Raw genomic sequence first — 23,132 nt, 5'->3', positions numbered from 1 at the left:
AGCCTGGACCAAGGCTGCCAGGGACCCTCGCAAGGGCCAGTAGCTCATGCTCAGCCTCCCTCCTTTCTGGGTCCCTGCAGAGCTGAGGCTCACCTTGCATGCCCGAAGGTCCGAAGTCCTGCCTCGTGAGGAAGATGGCGTGATCGTGGTACTCATCGTGACCTGTATCCGGCTTCTGCTGGAGGTAAGCCCAACGGCAGACGTTCTCCAGGCTCTGGGAGGGGTTCCCAATCTCAATGAGGCTCATGGACTGCGGGGGGGGGCAGGAGAGATGGAAGCAAGGGGTTAACGTGTCAGGTAGACGGGAGGGGAGCTGAGCGGGCAGTAGTGCTCACAGACCCCCCTCTGCTGGGGCCCTGGGCCACGTGGAGCTGAGTCCGGTCCCCCTCAGGACCCACCCCCCACTTGGCTCCACTCTTCTGAGTGGAGGAAAGGCCCCCCCAGTCACACATGCCTGCATGAGTTTCCACATGAAACCACTGCCCACTTCTCAAGTGAGACACGGAAGCCAAGTTCTGAGGCCATCTGAGGCCTCACACAGTCCATCCCGCCTCACCCACTTCCAGGGGCCTCTGTGGCGGTCTATGAGGCTCCTATTCTGTGCGGGCCCTGGGCAGGGGGCCAGTGCAACGTGGACCTCATGTTAAAGAGCTCACAGTTCTGGCAGGGTCCCAGGCAGGGCAGACGGAACTCCCAACATGGTGTGGAAGCCCAGAGAAGGGGACAGAATGCCCTACGTTGCCCCCTTGTTTGAATGTCTTACAGAAAGCAGCATAAACACCGTAGAGGAGAAAAACTGCAGCAGATCTAGCAAAGGAGCCACATACAGAACAGGAGCATAGTGATAATTCCCTCAGGAACCACGGACAGGAAGCCCCCCATCCCACTGGTATCATGACGCACACCCGAGACCCAGGTAGGCTGCGGGACAGGCAGCACGGCAGCCCACTCTGCACCATGGCGTTGACATTCCCTCTCTCATTCAGTCCTCACAACCACACTGAGAGGCAGGAAAGTGAGGCTCAGAGAGGTCAAGTAACTTGCCCTTAGCCACACAGCTGGGAAGCCTAAAACCCATATCTAGATTCAACGCCCTGCCCTAAACTGCCTCCCCAACCAAAACATACACCATATTGTCCGCAAAGCAAGGCTCCCCTGTGCGGCATGCTTCCCTTTGCTCTCTGCTGTCCTCACGCCAGGCAGCATGTCTGCTCCTCTTACTATGAATTCCCACCACCGAATAGTTCCCTCCAGGCAAAGAGTCCTGATGGACAGGATCCATCTGTCCATAAAGCAGAGCTATGCATTCCCTAGTAGACATGTCTGCAGGTGTTTTGTTTCTTCCCTGGCATAAATACATCCATCAAGCATAGCCAGATGCTCCTTTTCATGTACAGAAGGAGCAAAGTTAGATATAGGTACTGCTGGGAACCCAGGCTGTTCTAGAAGAAGGAAGAATGATTCAAGGCCAGGGAGAACCGCTCACTGCCAGAGTTCTCTTACATCATCCGAGTCAGTGACTTACAAGGTGGCATACCAGTTCCCAACTCCCAAACACAGAACACCTGGGAGGTAAGAGCGCTTGTTATAACGAGACCTAGTGAGTCCCAATGAAGGAAGTCACAGACTGGAATCAGAGCTGTGGTGACCAGGACCCACTGGACACAGGCGTAGAGATGGACAGCCCAGAGGAAGCTGCAGCAGGGAAAGGGACGTACGGGACTGCCTCAATCATGACCGGAAAGAGAGTGTGACTACCTCTGGCCAGTGAGCTGTGAGCAGAAGTGACCTGTGCCTCTGCCCACAGGAGACCCTGCAGCGATCTCTCCTCACTGGCTTGTCAACCATCAGTGTTGAGATGGTGGCTGCTCTGTCACCCAGACCCCAAGTGACAGAGACAAGGAACACGTAACAGGAGCAGGAAATCACTATCTGTTGTCATAAGGCCATAGCACAACCTTGCCCACATTGACTGACACAGGAGGGGCGGAGGGAGTGTGGCATCTGTGTCCCATCTAAGTCAGACGCCTGCAGGTCAGCCTGAGTCCCCGACAGGTGGTAGCTGCCTCCAGAAAACCTTACAAGGTCGCAGCTCTGAAGAAGGAATCAGGTGGGAGGATCTCCTTTCCAAGGAATGAGCTCTGGGTGGAAGAATAAGGAAAAGACTGTTGTGGGCGGATGAGAGTTGGTGCTAGAAATTGGGGCCTGTGCTTGTCCCCAGTGAGCTGAAGATTGCCAGCCTGAGTCCAGATCTGAGGGATATCACCAGGCCGCCAATGAGAACTTGATCTAGGATGGCCACAGAGCCACTCACGAAGTGTGACCTCCCCACTCACGAAGCCCACAGAGCCGCTGAGTGGCCTTGCTGGGCCACCTCCCACGAAGGGGTTCTGGTTCCTCCAGGGCCATGTCTGCCAGCCCACATATCAGGAGGTTATTGCCCATGATGGGCTGGCTGGCCCTCAGGGTCCTTAGGGTTCCACTATTGAGCTAATTCTAGTCTGGTTCCCTCCAAAGCCCTGGTGGGCTGCAGTTACTTGTGCCTAGACTTGTCTGACAACAGCAACCCAGGCCCCCCTCAGTAAAACTTCCCCTCTGTTCATCTGGGTGTGACCCCAGGCTCAGTGGCGGGAGGGTTCAAGGCCTGGCTAATCCCAGCACCACATCTTCCTGGCACCGTGCTGGCTTGGAGTGAGCACATAACCAAAGCGGGCCAAGGAGATGGAAAGGTGTGAGACCATGAGTCAGGAGCCGCTGGCACCCCTGTCCCCACGGGAGGAGACCCCACTTGAGGAAAAAGCCAACACAGAGAGAGCTGGGCCTGGGCTGGAGAAGAGTCAACTCCTGGTGTCCTCACATGACCACCTGGCTCACCCAGGCCTGAGGCCACCCTGCTGTGGATCTCTTAGGTCGCCGTGTACCAGGTGATTCCAAAAATGTATGGCCTGAAAACCTCCAAACATTTATCATCTATTTCTGCAGGGCAGGAATCCAAAAGCAACTTAGCTGGGTACTTTGGCTCAGGGTCTCTCCTGAGACTGCTGGCAAGCAGAGGTGGGGACTATGGTCTCATCTGAAGGCTCCACTGGGGGAGGACTAGCTCCCATGCTTGCTCGCTTGGCTGCCAGCAGGACTCAGCTCTTCGTGGGCTGCTGGACCAAGGTTTCCTGCCACACCCCAGAACAATAACCTACCACAGCCTGCTTCCTCCAGCTTGAGCGACCTGAGAGACAGCAACACAGTGCACACCCAAGACAGGAACCACAGGCTACTTTGAAGGGAATCTTGGTCCCACCCACACTCAAGGGGGAGGGGACTATTCCAGGGTGTGAATACCAAGAGGTGGGGTCACAGGGGCCCTCCTAGAGGCTGCCTGTCACAGAGATGCGTCTCATTCGTGTGTCCGGCAACCTCTCCCTTGAAAGTCAGTGTGAGTTGTGTTATTGTCACTTGCTATGAGAGTCTTGAGCAATGTACTTTTTCATTGGGGGAACCACGGAAACTCCAGTCAAGGGCAGTGGCTGGTCTCCAGGGTCCAGCTGGTGTGCCCCACACCAGTGGGAGAAGAGCTCTGGCCACATCTTGGAGGAGGAGTCCAAAGTCCAGCCAGAAAGACACACCCGTTTCAGGGCCAGAGAGCGGGAAAAGGACCACAAGGTCAGGGACAGAACCAAGGGCAGGAACCAGGCTGAAAGAGGCTCATAGCAGGTTGGGGGTAAGGGGAAAGAGGCCAGAGTGCTTGGGAGGTAGACTTGTGGGAAGTGCTGGGAGGGTGTTGAACTCCCAAATGCCAACAGGGGTGAGACAGGTGATGTAACTCAGTGAGGCAGGTGGGTTGTATGAAAAACAAAACTATCTTTTGTGTTGCCCACTGAGAAGGGCTAAGAGTACACAAAAATATTTCCTCGGCATGATAAAGAAGGTGAGAGTCGATCAGTGGTAAGCGAGGACAGTAGCAAAGATAGGGTGAGAGCACTCAGCGCCCTGCTACTGCGGGTATGCAGAAATGCAGGGACCCCGAGCTGCCAGACTGGATTTTTCAGGCCAATGTTTGAATCTGGATCTTCCAAAGTAAGCCGACCTCCTAGTAAATGTTGACCCCACTTAAAGTCAGTTACGTGGACAAAACAAAACACATCCCCTGGGTTACCAGGTTGACAACCACGGAATAAAGGTCCTCAGGCAAACAGCCCCCACAACGTGCCCTTCTCCACTGGCCCCAACACCGGCAAGCGCCTCCTTCCTCGCAGAGATTCCTATGGTCCAGCCCAGCCGCCCAGCCCCTCTGGCAGCCGGCGTGATTCTGCCACTGCGGCAGGATAATTTATTGAAATATTGATTTGCGTTTTGTTCTCGCCTTGTCTTTGCCCATTTCGCGAAGGCATACTGCCTCGTGCGTTCTCAGGTCCCACAGGGGCCTGGGCTGCAGGGTCCTGAGCAGAGGTTGTCTGGGACCCCCCTCCCAGCTTTTGGGTTCTGAGGACACTCCCGGAGGGCGGGGGAAGAGGGGCAGAGAAAGGGGCTGGGAAAGGGCTGCACCAGGAGGGAGTGGTCCTAGGGAAGCAGATCTCAGAAAACGCGGGCTATGTGCTGGGCTCTGGGAGCGAGCAGCCCAGATGGGACTCTGAGAGATGGAGGAGGAAGGTGATGTCAGCTTTTAGGCACCCAAGAGGCAGAGCTGCTTGTATGTCCTATCGCTCTGCCCATGCCCCAACTTTCTGAGGGCTCTGGCCCATCTAAGATGTGCACAAAAGAACCTAGGACGGGGATCCTCATCCTTGCTGGGTCTGGAGCATTCAGGAGGGTGTAGGTATTCGGGGGCCAGCCTGAGTCCTGACAGTGACCTGTGCCCTGCAGCAGGTACTCTGGATCACGGAGGAGGCAGGGGATGCGGGAGGGGGACAGTGTGGAATGGGAGCGTTGCTGGTGCCCTACCAGCAGAATCAGGATCATGGCATGGCAGGAGATGAGCAGGAAAGGTGTGTGGGCTGGCAAGCGGGGAAGGAGGAGTCCTCTGGCTTTGGTGGAAGGTGGCAAGGACGCAAGAGGAGAGGACTTCGAGCTTGCAGGGGGCATGTGAGGTCCACAGCGTCTGGGGATACCATCAAGGGATTGTCTTCTCCTGACCAGCTTGCTTGCTTGGTAAGAGCTGACGGTTTTGCTTTGGGGCACTCTCCCGTTTATCTGGGTGCAGCCCCTGGGGGATCAGTCCAGGTGCTCTGGCCACCCCTGAGCACGGCTGGGACCAAGACCAGAGTGAGGACAGAGGAGTAGAGGCTCAAAAGGAGTGAACAGGTTGAAGGTTTTTCCTAGAGAATCCCCCCAAGAACATGTCTCCGGCACCCTATATTTAGCTTTTCCTCCACCTCTCCTCCCACCTCCTGAGAGCTACCTGGCCTTCCCACAGGTTCCTAGAGCTTCGGAGGACTCCTGGCAGACAGAGATATCCAAGCAGAGAAAAGGGGAGACCCCAGGAGAGTGGTCTGAGCCAGCCCGTGTGGCTCACTTGGATTCTGATGGTTCCTCTTGCTGCAACCCGGCCACCATCTCTGCCATCCAGCCACATCCACCCAGCCCTCTGATGGGCCCCACCCTCTGGGCCCCCATGGACCCTGCCCTGTCTTTGCCAAGGACCACAGCTGGTGAGCTGACTCTCCTCCCAGCAAGGAGAGGAAACATCTATTTCTCCCAACCAGATCTTCTTCCAAAGTGCCAAAGAGAGTTGCCTGTTTCAGTTAAGAAAGACAGATTCTCACACTGGGCTGGCTTAGAGCACCTGTGTTCCTCCCAGCCCTCAAGGCACCTGTCTCTTGGCTGCCTGCTTGCCTCTGCATGGGTTTCTCTAGGAGAACCTGTTTGTACGGCTTGCCATTCCCACCTGTGCAGGGATGGGGACCATGCGTGAGCCCAGCAAGTGGGTGGCCGCAGCACCGGTCAAGGACCTCGCAGATGGGAGCTCCTCCCCCGGGAGAAGCTGAGTGAGCGAACTGCAGTGGAGCGGTGGTCACACCGTGTTCCCCGTGGAAGGGGCATTTCTGCACCCTGCGGGGGGCTGGGTAGTAGGTCCAGGTTTATAGGTGTCACCTAAGTTAAGCTATAAAATTGCCCTAAGATACAGGTGCTATTATTATCTGCAGGAGGAACCGCATCAAGGCCGGCTGAAGTAAACAGCTCAAGTCTCCCTGCTACACTGAGTGGAGGTGGGTCTGGAAGCCACGCTGCAATCCGAAATGTTCTATTTCCCAGGTGGAGGAAACCAGAGGGTCAGGAAAGGAAGGGCAGGGCCCCAAGATGGCCACCAGGTGGCGCTGCTGCCACAGGAACAGTAGAGCCGGGTGACCGGCTGCTGGGATGCCAGGCTGCACCTCTGAGTGCAGGCAGGCAAAGGGGACTTTGAAGGCCAGAGACAATGTCTGGGGTCCCACCCTACATACACCAATTAAGACCTGGTTAGAAGTTCTGTTCCAACCATTGCTCTCTGACATTTCCAGTTTGCCCTTGAATGAACAGAATGATTTATGTTCTTCCCTCCTTCCATCAAGGACCAGCAGCAGCCTGGAATAGAACCCAGCCACGGGGTGGCTATCCTGGTGCAGCCACATCTCAGGAGTCCCCACAGACCCCAAAGCTGTCCAGAAGCTCGCCAGGGCACATGCAGGTGACAAGTGGGGCTCACCTGGGCGGTATGAGAGTCCTGGGGTTGGAGACCCACTCATCTCTCTTCCACGTGTGTTCTCGGACAAGTTACCTCACCGTGCTGAGCTCCCTATCTGCAGAATGGGTACAACCACAGGGCAGAGCCAGGAGCACAGGGGCTCTGTCAGTGACGGTCAGCACCGATAAATGTTCCTTGTCCCTGTCGCTGTGGTGGCAATGATGATAAAGATGCAGGCTTGATGCCAGTCCCCTGGAGAGCCAGCCCACCTTTAGGGGATGCCTGCAGCTCATGTTCCAGGGGATTGGGCTTCAACCCATCAAAGCCTTCTCATCTGCCCCGGACAGTGGGCCCAGAGCCCAGACCTGCAAAAGGGCAGGGCCCACTGGGCTCAGGTGAGCGGAGCATGGACACTGGGGGTCAGGTACTTCTGTTGTGGAGGCTGTCATGTGTACTGAAGGATGTTCAGCAGCATTCCAATCTCCACTGTTCGATGCCACTGGCATCCCATGGCAGTGATGGCAAAATCACCCTCCGTGGGGAAGCACCTGAGGGGAGCAAGGGGCAAGGCGCCTGGGGCTTGCATGTCCCAGCCAGTGGAATAAGAGCACTGCAGGCCCCTCAGAGCAAAGCAGCTCCCCACAGCGTAATGTCTGCAGGCCACCTGGCCCCTGGAGCTGGCAACCCCACTGTCAGGTAGGGGTGGCCGTGCACCTGCCCTGTGGTGGTGAAATGGGTGGGTGTGGGTGAAATGAGCTCAGAGCTCACCAGGACGGGCATCTCAGACAAGCAACAGGCCAGACCGGCAAGCCCCTTCTTTCTGTGCCTGGGACTCCCATACCATGAAGACCTGCTATTTCCAGAGAAAAGCCAAGTTGCCTGCATGGGATTCTCAGCATGAACCTTCCCAAGCTAAGCCATGGCAGGCCTCCCAGGGACAGGGCCCAACCCCTGCGAATCCTCGTGCTTCTCTGGAGCCTGGGATGACTGGCTCGGGAGGTAGACTGGGACGATAGGGGCCAACCACCATTAGGTTGGGGCATGGGACCCAGACTCTGGGGAGACTGGGGACTGTCCCTGAAGTGCTCCAAACCCCCTCACACCAACGGGGCAGCCAAGGTCAAGCACGGGTGAGCAATGGCCAAGGACACACAGTAAGAAGGACAGTGGCACTAGGCCCTGGGACACAGACCCCTTGGCCCCAGCACTCTCTTCTCTCGTCTCCCACTAAGAGATCCACAGCCTGAATTTCTTTCCCTCCAATGCTGAAAAATCCCTGCAAGCGCTCTGTACTTGGTCTTCACTTGGGTCTTTCACGACCAGATACCTTATGTTCTTCTCTGATTATTCCCAAGTCTCTGATTTCCCTTTGCTTTGATTTCCATCATCCTAGGAAATATTTAAAATGAGAACAGTTCAGTAGCTTTGGTGCCTTCTCAAAAAAATCAATTGAAAAGGCAGTTGCTATGCAACCCTCAAGTGTTGCTGATGGTCTGCTCCCTGGCTGATGGCATGTTGTATAAAATAAGATAATCTCTTTTCTTCTGTCTCTCTTTTTTTTTTTAAGAAATGGAGAAAAATGTTGTTTTAGGAAAAACTTGAGATAACTCAGAGGCTTCTCATAAGCTGGAAGACAAACAACATGTCACTCATGTAAATGCTACCGATTTTATGCCCTCTGGAGTCTTGTGGGGTCTGGGGACAGGCTTGGGGGAGCTGGTCTATATCCATCATAATTTAAAATTAATAATGGGATCTGAATACAGGGGTCACTTTCTGCCCCAAGTCTGCCTTAGCCCACAGCCCTGGCTGAGAACCCCCAATTCCTGGGGGGCACCGCTCCATCCCCTCTCCTCACAGGGGTCCTGGCTACAGTCATCATGGCTTGCCTGATGCTTAAACCCACCCAGAGTTGGGGTTCTCCCTCCTTGCCGGGAACAGGAATTCCCTGAGGAGCAGCTCATCAGAACACACCTGCAGATGAGCCAAACCCCATCTCCAGACCCCCAGTCTAGAAGCCCTGCCTGGTTTCTCCCTGAACGAGGAGAACCCATTCCCTCCGACACAAATGCTGGGCCTCTTGCTCCTCAGACCCCTGCTGGGAGGTTGTGGGCCCAGCCACTCCATCCAGGGCCACCCCATGCTTGACTTCCCTCAAGATTCTGAAACGATACTCTTTTGTTGGTGACTTCACGAGGAGCTCACACTCCACTCCTGGAGAGCACGCAGGGCCCAGATCGACCTACTCCTTCAGCTCCCATGATGCCCCACAGAGACCTCTGAACAGGGCCTTGCCCCTGGGTGGCTGTGCAGAACAGGGCCTGCGACCGGTGGACACACCCTGTTAACTGTCACCAACGAGATAAGTGCCAAAACGAGAACTCTTGTAACAATCTGATGGTGTGATTTTATGTGAACGGAATTTAATAATAAAAAGTCTGGGCTGGGTCTTTTTGTAAATCTTGGTTTTGTCACATTTTGCTTTTCTAATAATTCCTTTGAAATATACTTTCCAGGAGTATCGGTCAGTGATGGACCTTCGGGGCTGGGGTGTTCTGTGTCTAGCTCAGCAACCTTGGCCTTGGATGGTCACTTTCCTGAGTTGGCCGATGGCTCCAGGTCAGTGAGATGGGCCCCGTTTTCCTGTGGCCGCTGCTATGAGTCCTGTGGCCTACGACTGTGCTCACTTCAATAGACCAAAGCCAGTAGCCAGGCACGCTGCACAGTCCCTAGGTTCCTAATGCTCTGTGTCCAGGCCGAACACCCTGTTCCAGCAAACACTGAACCAGAAGGTGGGGCCTCCCCCAAGTTCCCTCACATCAGGGTACCTGTGCAGCGCCAGCCCCCTGTGCTTGGCCAGCTGTGTCCTCCTAACTCTATCTCCCTGCCTGCCCTGCTGCAGGGTGTCCTCCCTCGGGAAACCGAGGCCACATTATGGAAGCTGAAGGAGGACTGAGCATCAGTCAGGTCCCGTAACTTTCTGGAATCCCCCAGGATACACGATGGGCACCAGCCTCTCCCAGAGACCTCCACCACAGCCTCATGGGCCTGACCTGGGCCCAAGGGCTTTCAGGGGATAGGCAGGGTAGGGCAGGACAAGGTAAGCAGAGTGTGGGGTGGGCTTGCCTTATAGGAGACTGGTCAGCCCAGCTGGACCCCCAGGGGCCCGGAGAGGGCCAGGCTGAGGAGACTGCAGATGGGCAATACCCCAGATTCTGCTACGTTCTCTATCCTGACTCCTCCAATGTCATAGGCAGAGGTCTGAGGCCAGTCTGCTGAGCCTGTGGCTGGGGCACAGTGGGCCCTCTCTGGATTTCGCTCTGAAAGTATGCATCCCACTCCAGATTCTCCCTTCTAATTCCTAAACTCCTTCCCACATGAAGTCGGGGGGCTGGGAAGGGCACTCGGTTTCCACTCTACTAGTCCTGGTCTCACTGAGGCTGCCCTACTGCCCAGGTGAGGTCCAGCCACCCCTTTTGCCAGCTGCGGCCTGCCCACCTCCCCATATGTCCCTGGGAAGAGCAGGCCGCAGTCTGACACTGGGGTCCATGCCCACTCCCCTTACTCCCCACTCTGCCTATGGAAGACTCAGCTGGGGGTGGGGTACACACATGGCCCTGGCAAGGAAGAACCCCTTCCCGTGAGGCAGCATGTAAGGGGCAGGGCCAGACTGGCCTTGGCCATAAGGTGATTTGGCCTCACCTGCAGGTAAGGCCATGCACCTGCGACAGGCTGCATTCCAGGCCAGATGGCTTGCTCAGAGGTCCCCTAAGCATGCAGGTGGCAGAGTCCCTAGGCCCAACCACGGGAAAGGGAAGATAGTGACCCTGAGGGCAGAAGGACACAGACCCCTCCCCACCTGTCCCCAAGCCACCATAGAGAGGAGGTCCCAAGTGAAAGCAGGAAGTCCCTTCTATGTTCTCCTTCAAATCAGGAGTAAAATGTTGGACATGTCAGAGCCCTGCGGCATACCACTAGAGACCCTAATCAGGTGCATTCAGTTCAACGGGATTACTTGGACTCTACCAGTTTTAAATGCTTTAAAAAAAAATGTAAACCACCTTTTCATAAATAAAAATGCACTATTTTAAAAGAAACATGCTTATCATGATATATCAAGAAAATTCAGTAAAGTGCAAAGGGGAAAATAAAAATCCATGGCCAACCGCCCAGAGAGAAGTTATAGTTACATTTGATATACTCCTTCCAGTCCCTTCTGTATAGATTCTTGTACACAAAACTAAGACCTTACTCTAAGTTACAGGCTACTTTTTTTTTCAAAGCAAACAAAGTTAACTCTGGGCTGTAACCACTCTCCAGGGCTCTTTAGGAGGCTTTGGAAATGGGATTTCCTGGCGGCCCCATGGTCTGCCGCAGAGACATATTAGCGTGTATTTCATCAGGCCCCTAGGAGTGGATAGTTCAGATTTCCTCCTGTGGTTTATGCCCAGAAATAAGGCCATGGCCTTTGTCTTCTTCCTAAACGTTTGTCCACAGCTCTGACAACTGCTCTGGGATAGAGTCATAGAAAGGAATGAATGGGGGCAGACACGAAGGACTTTTTAAGGGCAGTGGTGAGTACCGTTACATTTCCTTCTAGAAATATGTACACATTTATACTCACATCAGAAAAGTGTATTGCTTCGTCCACCCAAACCAGCATTTAAATCCCTCTTTCTAATCTTAACACATTGCTGCTTTAAAAATGGCAAACAGTTGGGGCACCTGGGTGGCTCAGTGGGTTAAAGCCTCTGCCTTCAGCTCAGGTCATGATCCCAGGGTCCTGGGATCGAGCCCCACATCAGGCTCTCTGCTCTGCAGGGAGCCTGCCTCCCCCCCTCTCTCTGCCTGCCTCTCTGACTACTTGTGATTTCTGTCTGTCAAATAAATAAGTAAAATCTTTAAAAAAAAAAGTGGTAAACGGTTTTATTTATTTCATAGCACAATTAAATATTTTCTCCCTTAATTTTTGTCCATTTGTATTTTTCTTCTGCGTACTGTGATATCCACTGCCAATTCTGTTTCTCCTATGATTTGCAGGAGCTCTTCACGTACTAGGATATCTTTGCCATATTGCAAGTGTTTTTCATGCCTGGGCTTTGTCTTTTAATTGTTCCTTGACAGAAGCTTTATGTTTTCAGTATTCAAATGTATCTGTCTTCCCCTTTATAGCTCCTTCTCTTACACTTATGCTTAGGGAGCCCTTGGCAACCAATGTTTGCTTCTTGATCTTTGCAGTTTGAGTCGTGCAAGGTGTTATTGGCCTATATTTATCACATATTTAATTTACTATAAATGAAATGTGTATCAGTCCTACACTGATTTAGGATACTTAATAACCACTTCGCTTACATTTATCCCATGGTGTCTACAGGAAGTGTGTTTTCAGAGCTAAGGAGCTCATTTGATTGATCTGCTCGTGTTTATGCAGATATGGTATGATTTTAATTTTTTTCACCTCACAAGATGTCTGGAGTAAATCTCCCTCTATTTGCTTAGCTTTCAAGGTTTTCCCAGCCAGTCTTGACTGGCTTCTTAGGCTTCCAGATGAATCTTGGAATCATTTCATCCAAGTTCCAATTATTAATTTGGGAAAAATCGATACCTCTACTGTCCCCAGTCTCCTTTCAGGGAGCCCTCATTTCTATTTTTTTCCTTCCAGTAACAATGTGCAATTTTCTTCCAATAGGTCCTATATGGATCTTGTTAGGACCAAGCCAGGTATTTTATATTTTTGGTTACTTTTGTCAAGGGAATTTTTCTTTCCCTATTATACCTACTATTGGAGCCTTGTGGGTTCATGCAAAAATTAGTGGTTTTTATAGAATTATGTTTTATTTGACCAATTCACTAAGTTTCTTTATTACCTCTAAGAGCTTCACAGTGGATCCTTCTGGGTTTTCTAGGTACACAATCATCAGCAAACAATCTTTACGGTTTTATCTGTTCTTTTCCCATGTTGGCTCCATGTCATAAAGACACTCCCAGGAAGAACCCCTGGAAATTCTAGAATTTCCAGAACCTCAGTAACAAAGTCACTTTCTTGTTGCCGACATTACTGTGACTGCCTCAGGACAGGTGGCACTTCCCAAAGTGGGTTCCTCAGAACACTGACTGAAAAACAGGTTTGAGAAACTATGTGTCTTGATGCATCTCTTGAGATTCACTGGGCATGCTTCTGTCCTAAAGCCTCTGAGAAATTCTGCTGTCAAGAATACTTGTTCTACATTCTTTTATCTTTTTTTTTAATTGCTATTATTATTTTTTAAGATTTTATTTATTCATTTGACAGGCAGAGGCAGAGGCAGAAGCAGGCTCCCCACTGAGCAGGGAGCCCTATAGGGGGCTCTATCCCAGGATCCTGGGATCATGACCTGAGCCAAAGGCAGAAGCTTAACCGACTGAGCCACCCAGGCGCCCATTTTATGTTCTTTTATAAGCCCTTCCGAGACTTGAGTGTGAAACCCCTCTATCTTCCTGTGTGAACATCTATGAACAACCGAAGAATTAGCCAGGCAGAGTGCTTTTGGGGACATGTGCTTCTTTCTCCACCTTTAAATAAAATTTTGGTTGTCATGTCACCATCTGTTTTCACAGATTTCTGAATACCAGGAGATCCTCTCCCAGCTCCTGTGCAGATTACGCCCCTTGCCCCAGCAATGCCTTGGTGTCAGGGGTTCCTGGGGCTCTTTCCTAGCTGCCCCCCAACTCAGCATACTTCCTTGTACCCACCCCCGGTGCCTTTGTGAGCCATGCTCAGCTCTTCTTTCGAAGCTCCAGACCCCTACACCAGCCTCTCCCTGGCTGTCTCTACTGGGATGGCAAGGGGCACCTCAAACTCAATACATCTCAACTGAACTCACTACCTTTCTCCCCACCACCCTCTTCTCTTGTGTTCTCCATCTCAGGGCTTGGCATCATGATGCACCTGGCTGCCCAAGACCTGGGCCCGGTGTCTCTCCACCTTCATCCAACCACTCAGCACCCGTGCCCTCCAGACTTGGCCTCCTACCAAAGTTCTCTTTCTTTTCTTCTCTCTATTTTTTTTTAAAGATTTTATTTATCTGACAGAGAGATAGCACAGGTAGGCAGAACAGCAGGCAGAGGGGGAGGGAGAAGCAGTCTCCCCGCTGAGCAGGGAGCCCTATGCAGGATTTGATCCCAGGACCCTGCAATCATGACTTGAACAGAAAGCAGATGCTTAACCAACTGAGTCACCCAGATACCCCCGAAAGTTCTCTTTCGTCTGTCTTCCTTACTCCAGCCAATGGTATCATCTCAGTACAATCCACAGCTGACCTACCTTCAATGGTGCCTACACCTTCCCCAGCCAGGCTCCTGCCCCGAGTTCTGCACATAGGAATCCAGGGTTTGTCTTGGAAATGCACATCGGGTCCTGGAAACATCCCTGCGCTGTTTCTTCTCCCTTTTACTCCCTTCCAGTAGCTTGGCCTGACCCCATGAGGCCTGCCTGCCCCACCTTTCCCCCCAGGAGTCTCTGACCCCCTGTTATAATCATTTCCCTGTCTACACCTCTGCTCTAGAAGCAGGCCTGGAGGTCGGAGACCACCTCAGTGGCCCAGCACAGAACTTGGTACACAGAAACCCTTTGTGAAGTATGTGTTAGATGAGGAAATTTAGTCATTTGGCAAACTGATGTGATCAACTATATGTACAGACTTCCTGATAAGTCAACGATCATCTTATTCCCAGGATAAGCCCTATTTTATCATGGTGGGAGTTTTGTTTTATGCATTATTGAATTAAGCTCTTAAAGCCTTGGGATTTTTTTACATCTATTTTTAGAAGGAAGACAGGTCTGTACATTGTCTTGGACATGCTACCTTTGGCAGTTTTGAGTATAGGAATCACACTGGCTATAAAAGTAAATTGGGTGGATGTCAGAGTATATCCATGTATGTGCTCTGAGATGATTTCTATAGTGTTCTATTATCCTTGCTTAATAATTCCTTAGAAGTGAATAAGAATGCATTGGCAAAAATAGACGATCTGACTCTCGATTTAGAGGTAATTTTGGGGAACTCTGAAAATGCTGGAGAACTTGAGCTCCCACTATGGTTAGGGAACTTATCGTGGTTTATACATATTTTGGAGTCAGCTTTGAAATATTCTCATTTCCCAAGAAATCCATGACTTGCCAGCATCTCTGTCTACCTTCAAGTTCTGACTCTTCTGCAAATGGTGGACTGGGGTCACGAATATCTACCGGCCCACAGCAGTGAAGAGGAGAAGAAGAACCACAAGAAGAAACGGCTTTGGGTGGGGACAGTTTAGCACAGAGCCAGACAGGGTGTAATTAAAATAAACCAGGGTTTGCTTCCTTGGGAAATCAACACCTTTTAGGCTAAATGAGACCTGAGGCTTTGCCAGCACGAGCAAGCAATTAACCGTGCACGATTTCCAAATCTTTCTTTTGAACCAATATGAGGGCAACCGGGGACGGAGGGGATGTAAGCTGCCACCTGGTGCCCAGATAATCAGTGCAGTCCTCTTTTTACCTCCAGGGCCAACCTGAAGTTTCCCATTTCCCCCCTCCAGCAGTAAAGGGAAAGAGTGGGGGATATACTTGCGCCCACACCTCCCCAAACCCTCCTATAGCCGGAGGAGGGTGTGCATGTGGCCTCCTCCACTGATGGGAGTGGGCCCTAGTGGAGGTCTAGCAGCTGCCTCGTGTGGCAACTTTCACATATGCCACAATGGCAACTTCCTCTTCTGCCCTGGTGTAGGTTCTATTATGCAGACCCTTTCTAATCTTTTAGTTTGTACTCCCCCCCCCCACCTTTTCTAGACTCATACGCCAGAGGTTTGCTTTGGCCAAAGCTCTGTTGATTGTTATGATGATTTCTATGTCCTAATTTCTTCATTTCTGTCTTTCTGAAACTTATTTCCTTATTTTTGTTCTCCCTAGGTTTTTTTTTTTGTTTTGTTTTGTTTTTTGTTTTGTGGTTCTTGTTGACATTTGTGTTAACCTTACTGAGTCAATGCAATAGGTTAGTGTGTATTCATTCTCTGTTGTGCAATCTGGGAAACACTTACAAGTTTGCCTCTGAATACAGCTTTGGCCACACCTCATAGGTTCTGATCTCTAGTACTACCATTTTCATTAGTGTTCCAAGTAACTGCAGCTTTCATAGTCTCCCTCCAGGCTGGTCATTTTTCAAATGTTTAAAGACATTGGATTTGGGGCGCCTGGGTGGCTCAATTGGTTAAGGGTCTGCCCTCAGCTCAGGTCATGATCTGAGGGTCTTGGAATCAAGCCCAGCATTTGGGGGGGGGGGCTTCTGCTCAGCAGGGAGTCTGCTTTTCCCTCTCCCTCTGCCTCTCCCCCCTGCTCATGCTCTCTCTCACTCTCAAATAAACAAAATCTTCAAAAAAAAAAAACAAAACATAAAGACTGGTGGGGTGCCTGGGTGGCTCAGTGGGTTAAAGCCTCTGCCTTCGGCTCGGGTCATGATCCCAGGGCCTGGGATCGAGCCCCCCATCGGGCTCTCTGCTCAGCGGAGGGCCTGCTTCCTCCTCTCTCTCTCTCTCTCTGCCTACTTGTGATCTCTGTCTGTCAAATAAGTAAATAAAATCTTAAAAAAAAAAAAAAGAAAAAGAAAGACTGGATTTTTTTCCCAGTTAATATATCCTTTCCCTCCACCCTGTTTTTAGGGTGCTGAGTTAGAAAATACAGCCCAAACAGTTTTAACTGTATAAAATTCACTGCAATTTTCTTTACAATCTAAAGTACTTTTGTAATTTTCAAGTGTTCTATGATTCCTCAAAAAGAAGGCACATACTTCTATAGGGCAAAGAAAAAAATGATAAAACTGCTAATTTAACTTCATACATTATTATTATTCGAAACTTCTATGCCTTTCAAAATGTAATCTGTTAAAGGTCTTAAAAAGAGTATAAAAGATTCCTGCAGTTAGGTTTTCATCAATTTCTCCCTAGTCCTCACAGTCTGCTTTGATATGTTTTGTGTTCTCTGTGGGGAGCACAAAGGACCATGACTGGTGCCTCACTGTGGCCGCTTCTACTCTGGAATGATAGGCTTTCTGGGTAAAGACAGTGGGCTCAAGGTCCACTATTCCTGGAATTCACCCAGCTGTATGGGCCCTTCATTGTCATTTTTTTAATGCCATGGGCCTTGTAAGTTGTGTGCAGTTGGATTTTATTTTTGGAGACTGAGACCCTCTGTCTTTGAACAGAGGAGTTTAACCCTGCACCTAATTACCATCTCTGATGACTGATTTTGTACATATTGAGTGAAGTCAGACCATGGATTCTGGAATTTGGCTATGAGCGTAAGAAGCCCAACTCCCAAGGAGCCAAATGACACTGTCCACTCACCCAGAATACCAGCAAGCCGCTTTAAGCCTCAGTGTTCTTATCTGTGAAATGGGGATCATCCTAGCTCCAGCTCCCCATCTGCCCTTGGACTCAGAGAGTTAACGTAGTAAGGTCCTTCTGAGCTGCCCGGCATGGAGCTCCTTCCTTCCTCCCCAACCCTCCTTTCTCTGTACCCCCTTACCTTTCCGTGTCAGGTCACTGTCTCTAGGGTCTTTCTCCCCCTGCTGCACAGACCCCACATGCTGCTAGGAAAGACGGCTCCAAGTCTGACAGCAAGTGGGGTTAGGAAGGGCAAGAGAGTCCAGTTACGGCAGACGCTATGCAGAGGAGGACAGAGAAGCTAGGAAGGGGAGAAGGATACGGGGAGAAGAGGTGGGCGGGAGGTGAGGGGTCAAGTATCCTCATGTTTCTGATGCTTTGAAGTCTGGGGCCATGCTGACCCTTGAGGGACTGAGCCTTCTGGGGTCAGCCAATTCCTACAGATACTAAGCAACTGGCTCTGGAGAACACTTTCCATATGCAAACCAACAAATTCAGAGTCTGCACCCCCAATCACCTCCCTCAAGGGACTCTCACACCCCCATCACCCCCAGGGATGTACTACAGTTGTTACATAGTTGTTACATACCTACATAGTCAGCTAAACTATGGCACAGAGCCCACTGGAATTATTCATACCGGCCAGTCCTATGCCCACTGACCCTGTCATCCTGCCCATATAGCCCTTTGTGGGTGACAAGCCATCTTTTCCATGGCAGTCATCTCTTGATAGGTTGGCCTCCCCACAGCCGAATAATAACAAAATCTACATTTTAAAACAAGGAATTGAAAGGGGTTAGGAATATGGGGGTGGCACACATGTTTCAGGCGCACAGGGCAGCTGCGGACAGGCCCTGGGGTTTGGGCCTCCAAAGGAGGCCCGTGCCTCACTGGAGGGCCCCCTCATCCCACACTGAACAGGGGCTCTGCAGTATCAGGAAGACACCAGGGAAGGTGGCTCAGTGGGTTAAGCCTCTGCCTTCGGCTCAGGTCATGATCCCAGGGTCCTGGGATCGAGCCCCACACTGGGCTGTCTGCTCCGCAGGGAGCCTGCTTCCTCTTCTCTCTCTCTCTGCCTGCCTCTCTGCCTACTTCTGATCTCTGTCTGTCAAATAAATAAATAAAATCTTAAAAAAAAAAAAAAAAAGGAAGACACCAGGGGCTCACTCACCTTCCCGTAGCTCAGCAGGATTATCCGCACCAGGACAACATTGATGTGGGCCCCCAAGGACTCATCATGATAGATTTCGTTGACCTGAAAGACAACGGGGAGGTGTCAGCAGGAACCACAGGCCCAAGGACCACCTGCCACTGACGGGGGAGGGCCCAGGGGAGGCCCTGCCGACTCATCCACACTGTGCCGTGCCCTCCATGAAACAGGCTTAACAGTCCCTGTCTTAGGAAGCTTTGTGAGCACTGAATTTCCCCATGTGTGCAAAGGAATGGTGCTGGTGAAAACAGTAAGACGCCATATTTGTCACCACGCTAAATCATAGCCATCCATGAAGTCACGGGAAGAGGCCAGGGTGCACACCCCTACACACAGACACCTTGCCCAGCTTTGAGGGTCAAACTTGATTTTTTTTGTCCACAATGAGACAACAACCCTAAAACCCATTTTTCTTAAGAGAAAGGGTTTCTCTGTCAAATAAATTTTTTAAAAAATCTTTTTAAAAAGTGGGGGCACCTGGGTAGCTCAGTTGGTTAAGCATCTGCCTTCAGCTCAGGTTATGATCTCAGGGTCCTGGGATCGAGAACCCAGTGTGTGACTCCCAGCTCAGCAGGGAGCCTGCTTCTCCCTCTCCCTCTGTTGCTCCTCTTGCTCGTGCTCTCTCTCAAATAAATGAAATCTTTTAAAAAGAGAGAAAGGGTTTTTTTAATCTCCCAAGTATTGCTTTATCTCTCACAGGCAAGCCCAGCCAGTTTGGCTTATGGCCTTTGACCAAAAGTCATGGTGTAGAAGCAAAGAAGGCAGTGACACTGGGAGGTCCTGCTGCAGCTGGAGGGGGCAGAAGGGAGGAGGGGGCAGAGAAAGGCTGGGCGGAATGACTAGGTTTCACTGTACTCCTTCCAGCCCTGACCCCCAGCCTATGTTTAGAGTTAGGGGGACAGGGCAGGGAGGGCAAAAACAGCACCGATATTTGGGAAGAAGCCAAAAGTAGAGAGAGCTTGGTTCTGCTGTCTGGGACCCGGGAGGGGATGGGTTCATATCTAGAAGGGGTGGTTTTGGAGGGCCCAAATGGAATGCAACTCCCAGGTACATTTAGGGGATCCAGGGACAGTGGACAGGATAGTTGGGGGCTGGCTCATAGGTTGGACTGGGGCTGGGGTGGGGGGAGCGCTGGCCTGGAGGAGAGAAGGGCAGATGTTGCTTGGCTACGGAAAAGAGAATACACCTGGACTGACCCCAACTGCAGGCCCTCAGCCTGGAGGGTCACGGCCCAGGGCCAAGCATGCTGGGACAGACGTGTGCAGATGCAGGGTGGCTACCCCAGGGTAGGAAGGGCAGGGGATGAACAGCCCTGCCATGGACTGAATCGTGTCCTCCCCACCCCAACTCATCACTCCCAGTGCAATTCAGAGGTGGGGCATTCGAGAGGCAGATAGGGTTACATGATGTCAAGAAGGTGGAGGTCCCCATGATGAGATCAGTGCCCCTAGAGGAAGAGACACCAGAGAGCTCCCTTGTTCACTCTCTCACTACCATGTGAGGACACAGCAAGGAGGAGGATGTCTGCAAGCCAGGAAGAGAGCGCTCACTAGGAACCAAACTGGCTGACACCTTGATCATGGACTTCCAGCCTCCAGAACTGGGAGACATTAATGTGTGCTGCTTAAGCGACCCAGCCTGCGGTATTTTGTTAGAGTAGCCTGAGCTCTAAGACAAGCCCGAAGTCAGGGCTTACCCTCCGACCTGACTATTCCCCCTAAAGACTTCTGAATGGGAAAAGCCTGAGCCACCTCTCATGGGCTGGGTCACATTTTCTCTTCTATTCTGGAGCAAGGGTGGCATCAAATATAAGAATGAAAGAAAGCTGCCTTTTCCCCCACGTTTGAGCTCTGGTGCGATGTCCACCCTGCCAGCAATAAGCCCCTTACAGATTCACAATAGCACTTCTCCAACTGAGCCACCCTGGCCTTTCACAGAGCCTACCACCCCCTGGGGGCCAGAATCACCTAGCCTGGCCTCTCCTTCTCTATAGACTTTGGCAGGTACCCAGCAGACCCAGGAGAAAGCTATTGGCCCCACAGCATGTCCAGCAACTATGCTAGCATTTGGGAATTGGCAGTGAACCAGCCCAGAGCTGGCCCTCTTGTCAGGAGGTAGAGACTTCAGAAGTCACAAAAACAGCTTCAAGATCATGACGATGCTGAAGAGGACCCTGGGAAGGGAACCCAGATGGCACATCCATGGTGAACTGATTGGTGAGGACTGGTGAGCCCCCAAAGGATGTGGCATTTCATCTCAGAGATAAGAAATGAGAAGGAGTTAGCTCAGCAAAGCCAGGATAGTGCTCCTGGCAAAGAAAGTAGCATGTGCAAACATCCTGGGGTCAGAGGCAGTGGTGTGTGTTCCAAGGACTGAGCAGGGGGAGAGGGCCCCTGAGGCCAGACCACATAGCTATTCAGTAGTAATAAGAAGGATTCCAGTTCTAATCAAAGAGCAGTGGAGGATATGGTGGAGGATATGATAGAAAGATAATGACACTGCATTTTACAAAGATGACTCGGGCTCCTTTATAGAAAGCAGAGCCTACTATAGCAGTCAAAGTGTCAAGGGTGGGGCTAAGATTTGGGGGTGAGTGGAGACAAGGAACAGATGTGAGCAGGGATAGGAACTAGAGTGGGGGGGGCGCTGCCTATACAGCTCTGGGACACTCTGGGCTGGCTCAGCCCCCTCCCCTTGTTGGCAGAGGGAAGCAATACAACTTTGCTCTGCACAGGGTAGGGGAAAGAAAAATGTCTCGGGTCATCTCTCAGAGCCTCCCCAGAAAAGAGGAGCTCAAGGCTCTCTTAATACCCTGACCATGCCTCTGCAGGGCCCACGCTCTAACGGTACTTCTCAGAGCTGGTCTGGGGTGCACCCTGAGGGGACCTACCCCCATGCAGGCCCGGTGAGGCTCTAAGCCCACAGTGTGACAAGCTTTAGGAAGACAGGTAACCTACCTTGATATTTGGAAGGGATTTAGGACTGAGTTCAGAGAATTAGCTCATTTTATGCTACCAACATCCCTTGAAGGTCAGAATGACTGAGCAATGGGGAAACTGAGGATCTGAGTGAGGTGGTGCTTGCTGGTCCCCTCAGGGAGGAAGAAGATGCAGGACTGGTCCCCTTCCCACTTCCTGGCCCAGACCTTGCCCACCAGGGCCTAGGATCCTCCTGTTCCCTGAAGCCTGCTACTGTGCCCATAGTCGCTTTCATCTCAAGTAAGGGGTTCTGGGTCCTTGGATACTGAGCAGCTCTGACCCTGACTCCTGATTTGGGACCAGGGATGACCAGAACCCCAGGAACCCCACCACTCAGTGCTAAGCTCTATGAGGTAGAGGCCATCTAGGATGTCAGGCCACTGAGTGGGGGCCAGGCAGGGAGGCCCCGCCTTTGGAGTTGCCTGTCAGCTGCCAGCTCACATGTGCTGGGTTGGGCTGCAGAGGAGCATGACCAGTGGAGGGCCAGCAAGGAGGCTGGGCTGTGGGTCAGGCTGGCAGCCAGGCCTACTCCAGAGACTCCCCGAGCCCTACCTCCCTGGTCACTTCCAACCGTGGTGGGCCTTTCATGGCTCTGTCCCCAAGGAAGCTTCTGTCCCTTCCAGAGGGGCCATGGCTCCCCACAGCCTACTCCTCTCAGGGCATCAGTGGGCTGTGTCCTGGCCTCCCTCTGTGATGCCTTTCTGCGAACGCAGGGCAGTGCTGAGAATAGGGGCCCCCACTGCCCTTTGCCTCTGCCGGCCTTAGGAGGGGGCCGTGCCCTGCCCCCAAGGGAACATGAGCCTTTCAGGGACCTGTACGACTGCCACCACCCTTGAGCCCACAGGATGCTGCTCAGATACCACTCGGCTGCTAGAAGCCAGCGGGGCCCACCTGGCACAGAGACCACTGTGAACGATGAGTACGATTTCCAGTGAAACACTTGCATCCTTAATAGGAAAACAGCTATAACGCTTCTGCTGAGCAGAGAGCTGACAGACGTAGCAGAGAGTCACTGAAGATGGGAGGCAGCCTCCAACATCTCCTTCATGTCTCCCCTGTCCTCCCTTGACCCTGACCCCATCTCCCAGACAAGCAGGCAGGGGCGGGGGCTCCTCAGTGCCTTTCTGACTCTCGTCCTGCCCACACTGCCGCCTTCTTCACCACAGTCACCACTCAGCAGATTCTTCCTCTGCCTGTAGCCCTCAGTGCCCCCCATTCCCCTGCCCTATCCCTTCAGGAGCAGCCCCAGCCCCTCAGGATGGCAGTCGGGGCCTTCTCGAAGCTGGTCCTGGCTGGCTTCCCTGTGCTCCGCTTAGCTTCCACTACTTTGTACCGTCTCGACAGCTCCACCTTCTGCAAAGCCTGGCTGCCCTCTCCAGCTGCTTGTGCCGTGGCTCATCCCTGGAATTCCCTCTCCTCCCTCCAGCCCCAGAATTCTTGAAATGTCTGAAGAGCATCTGCAAGAACAAAGCCATGGTAATAAACATGTTTCAAAGAGGGGGGCAATTACACTTCAGCTTAATTCCCATCCACTCCAAGGCATTCCCACTGCAACTGGAATAAAATCCAAGTCCTGCTGCCTCTTTTCAGGCTGCCCTGGCCTTGCTCACTGTGGTCCATCCAGCCACTGGCCTCTGTGCACCTTGTAGTGAGAGTCCATCCCAACCTTAGGGCCTTTGCACTGGCTGTGCCCTCTTGTCTTCCCATGCTTTCCCCCAAACATGACCGTCCCTGCTCACCCCAAAAGTACTCCCTAAGTAGTTGCTCCCAAACTGGACTATACACTTGCTATGAGAAGCACCCTTTCTCCTTGTTCACGACTGTGTCCCTAGCAGTGTCTAGCACCTAGTAAAGGCATAGTACAGAGTTTTGAACGAATGGAGGAATGAGT

At 51.9% G+C, this 23,132-nt stretch overlaps 1 protein-coding gene across 1 annotated transcript in view; it reads right to left on the bottom strand.

Annotated features, from left to right (window-relative positions):
- The window catches only part of ADAMTS2 (ADAM metallopeptidase with thrombospondin type 1 motif 2), a gene marked incomplete at both ends in the record, with an annotated part of 216,512 nt that overhangs the window by 48,902 nt on the left and 144,478 nt on the right, over window positions 1-23,132 (bottom strand). The window contains 2 exons of the mRNA XM_080804804.1: window positions 94-250; window positions 18,225-18,308. Of these exons, the coding sequence (XP_080660930.1) occupies window positions 94-250; window positions 18,225-18,308 (241 nt within the window). The remainder of the gene's footprint in view (window positions 1-93; window positions 251-18,224; window positions 18,309-23,132) is intronic.

The sequence above is a fragment of the Martes martes genome (assembly GCF_963455335.1).
Source record: "Martes martes genome assembly, chromosome: 5".
In the NCBI taxonomy this organism is placed as follows: Eukaryota; Metazoa; Chordata; class Mammalia; order Carnivora; family Mustelidae; genus Martes; species Martes martes.
Note: the sequence above shows the minus strand (reverse complement) of the source record. Positions and strands in the feature narration are given on the sequence as shown.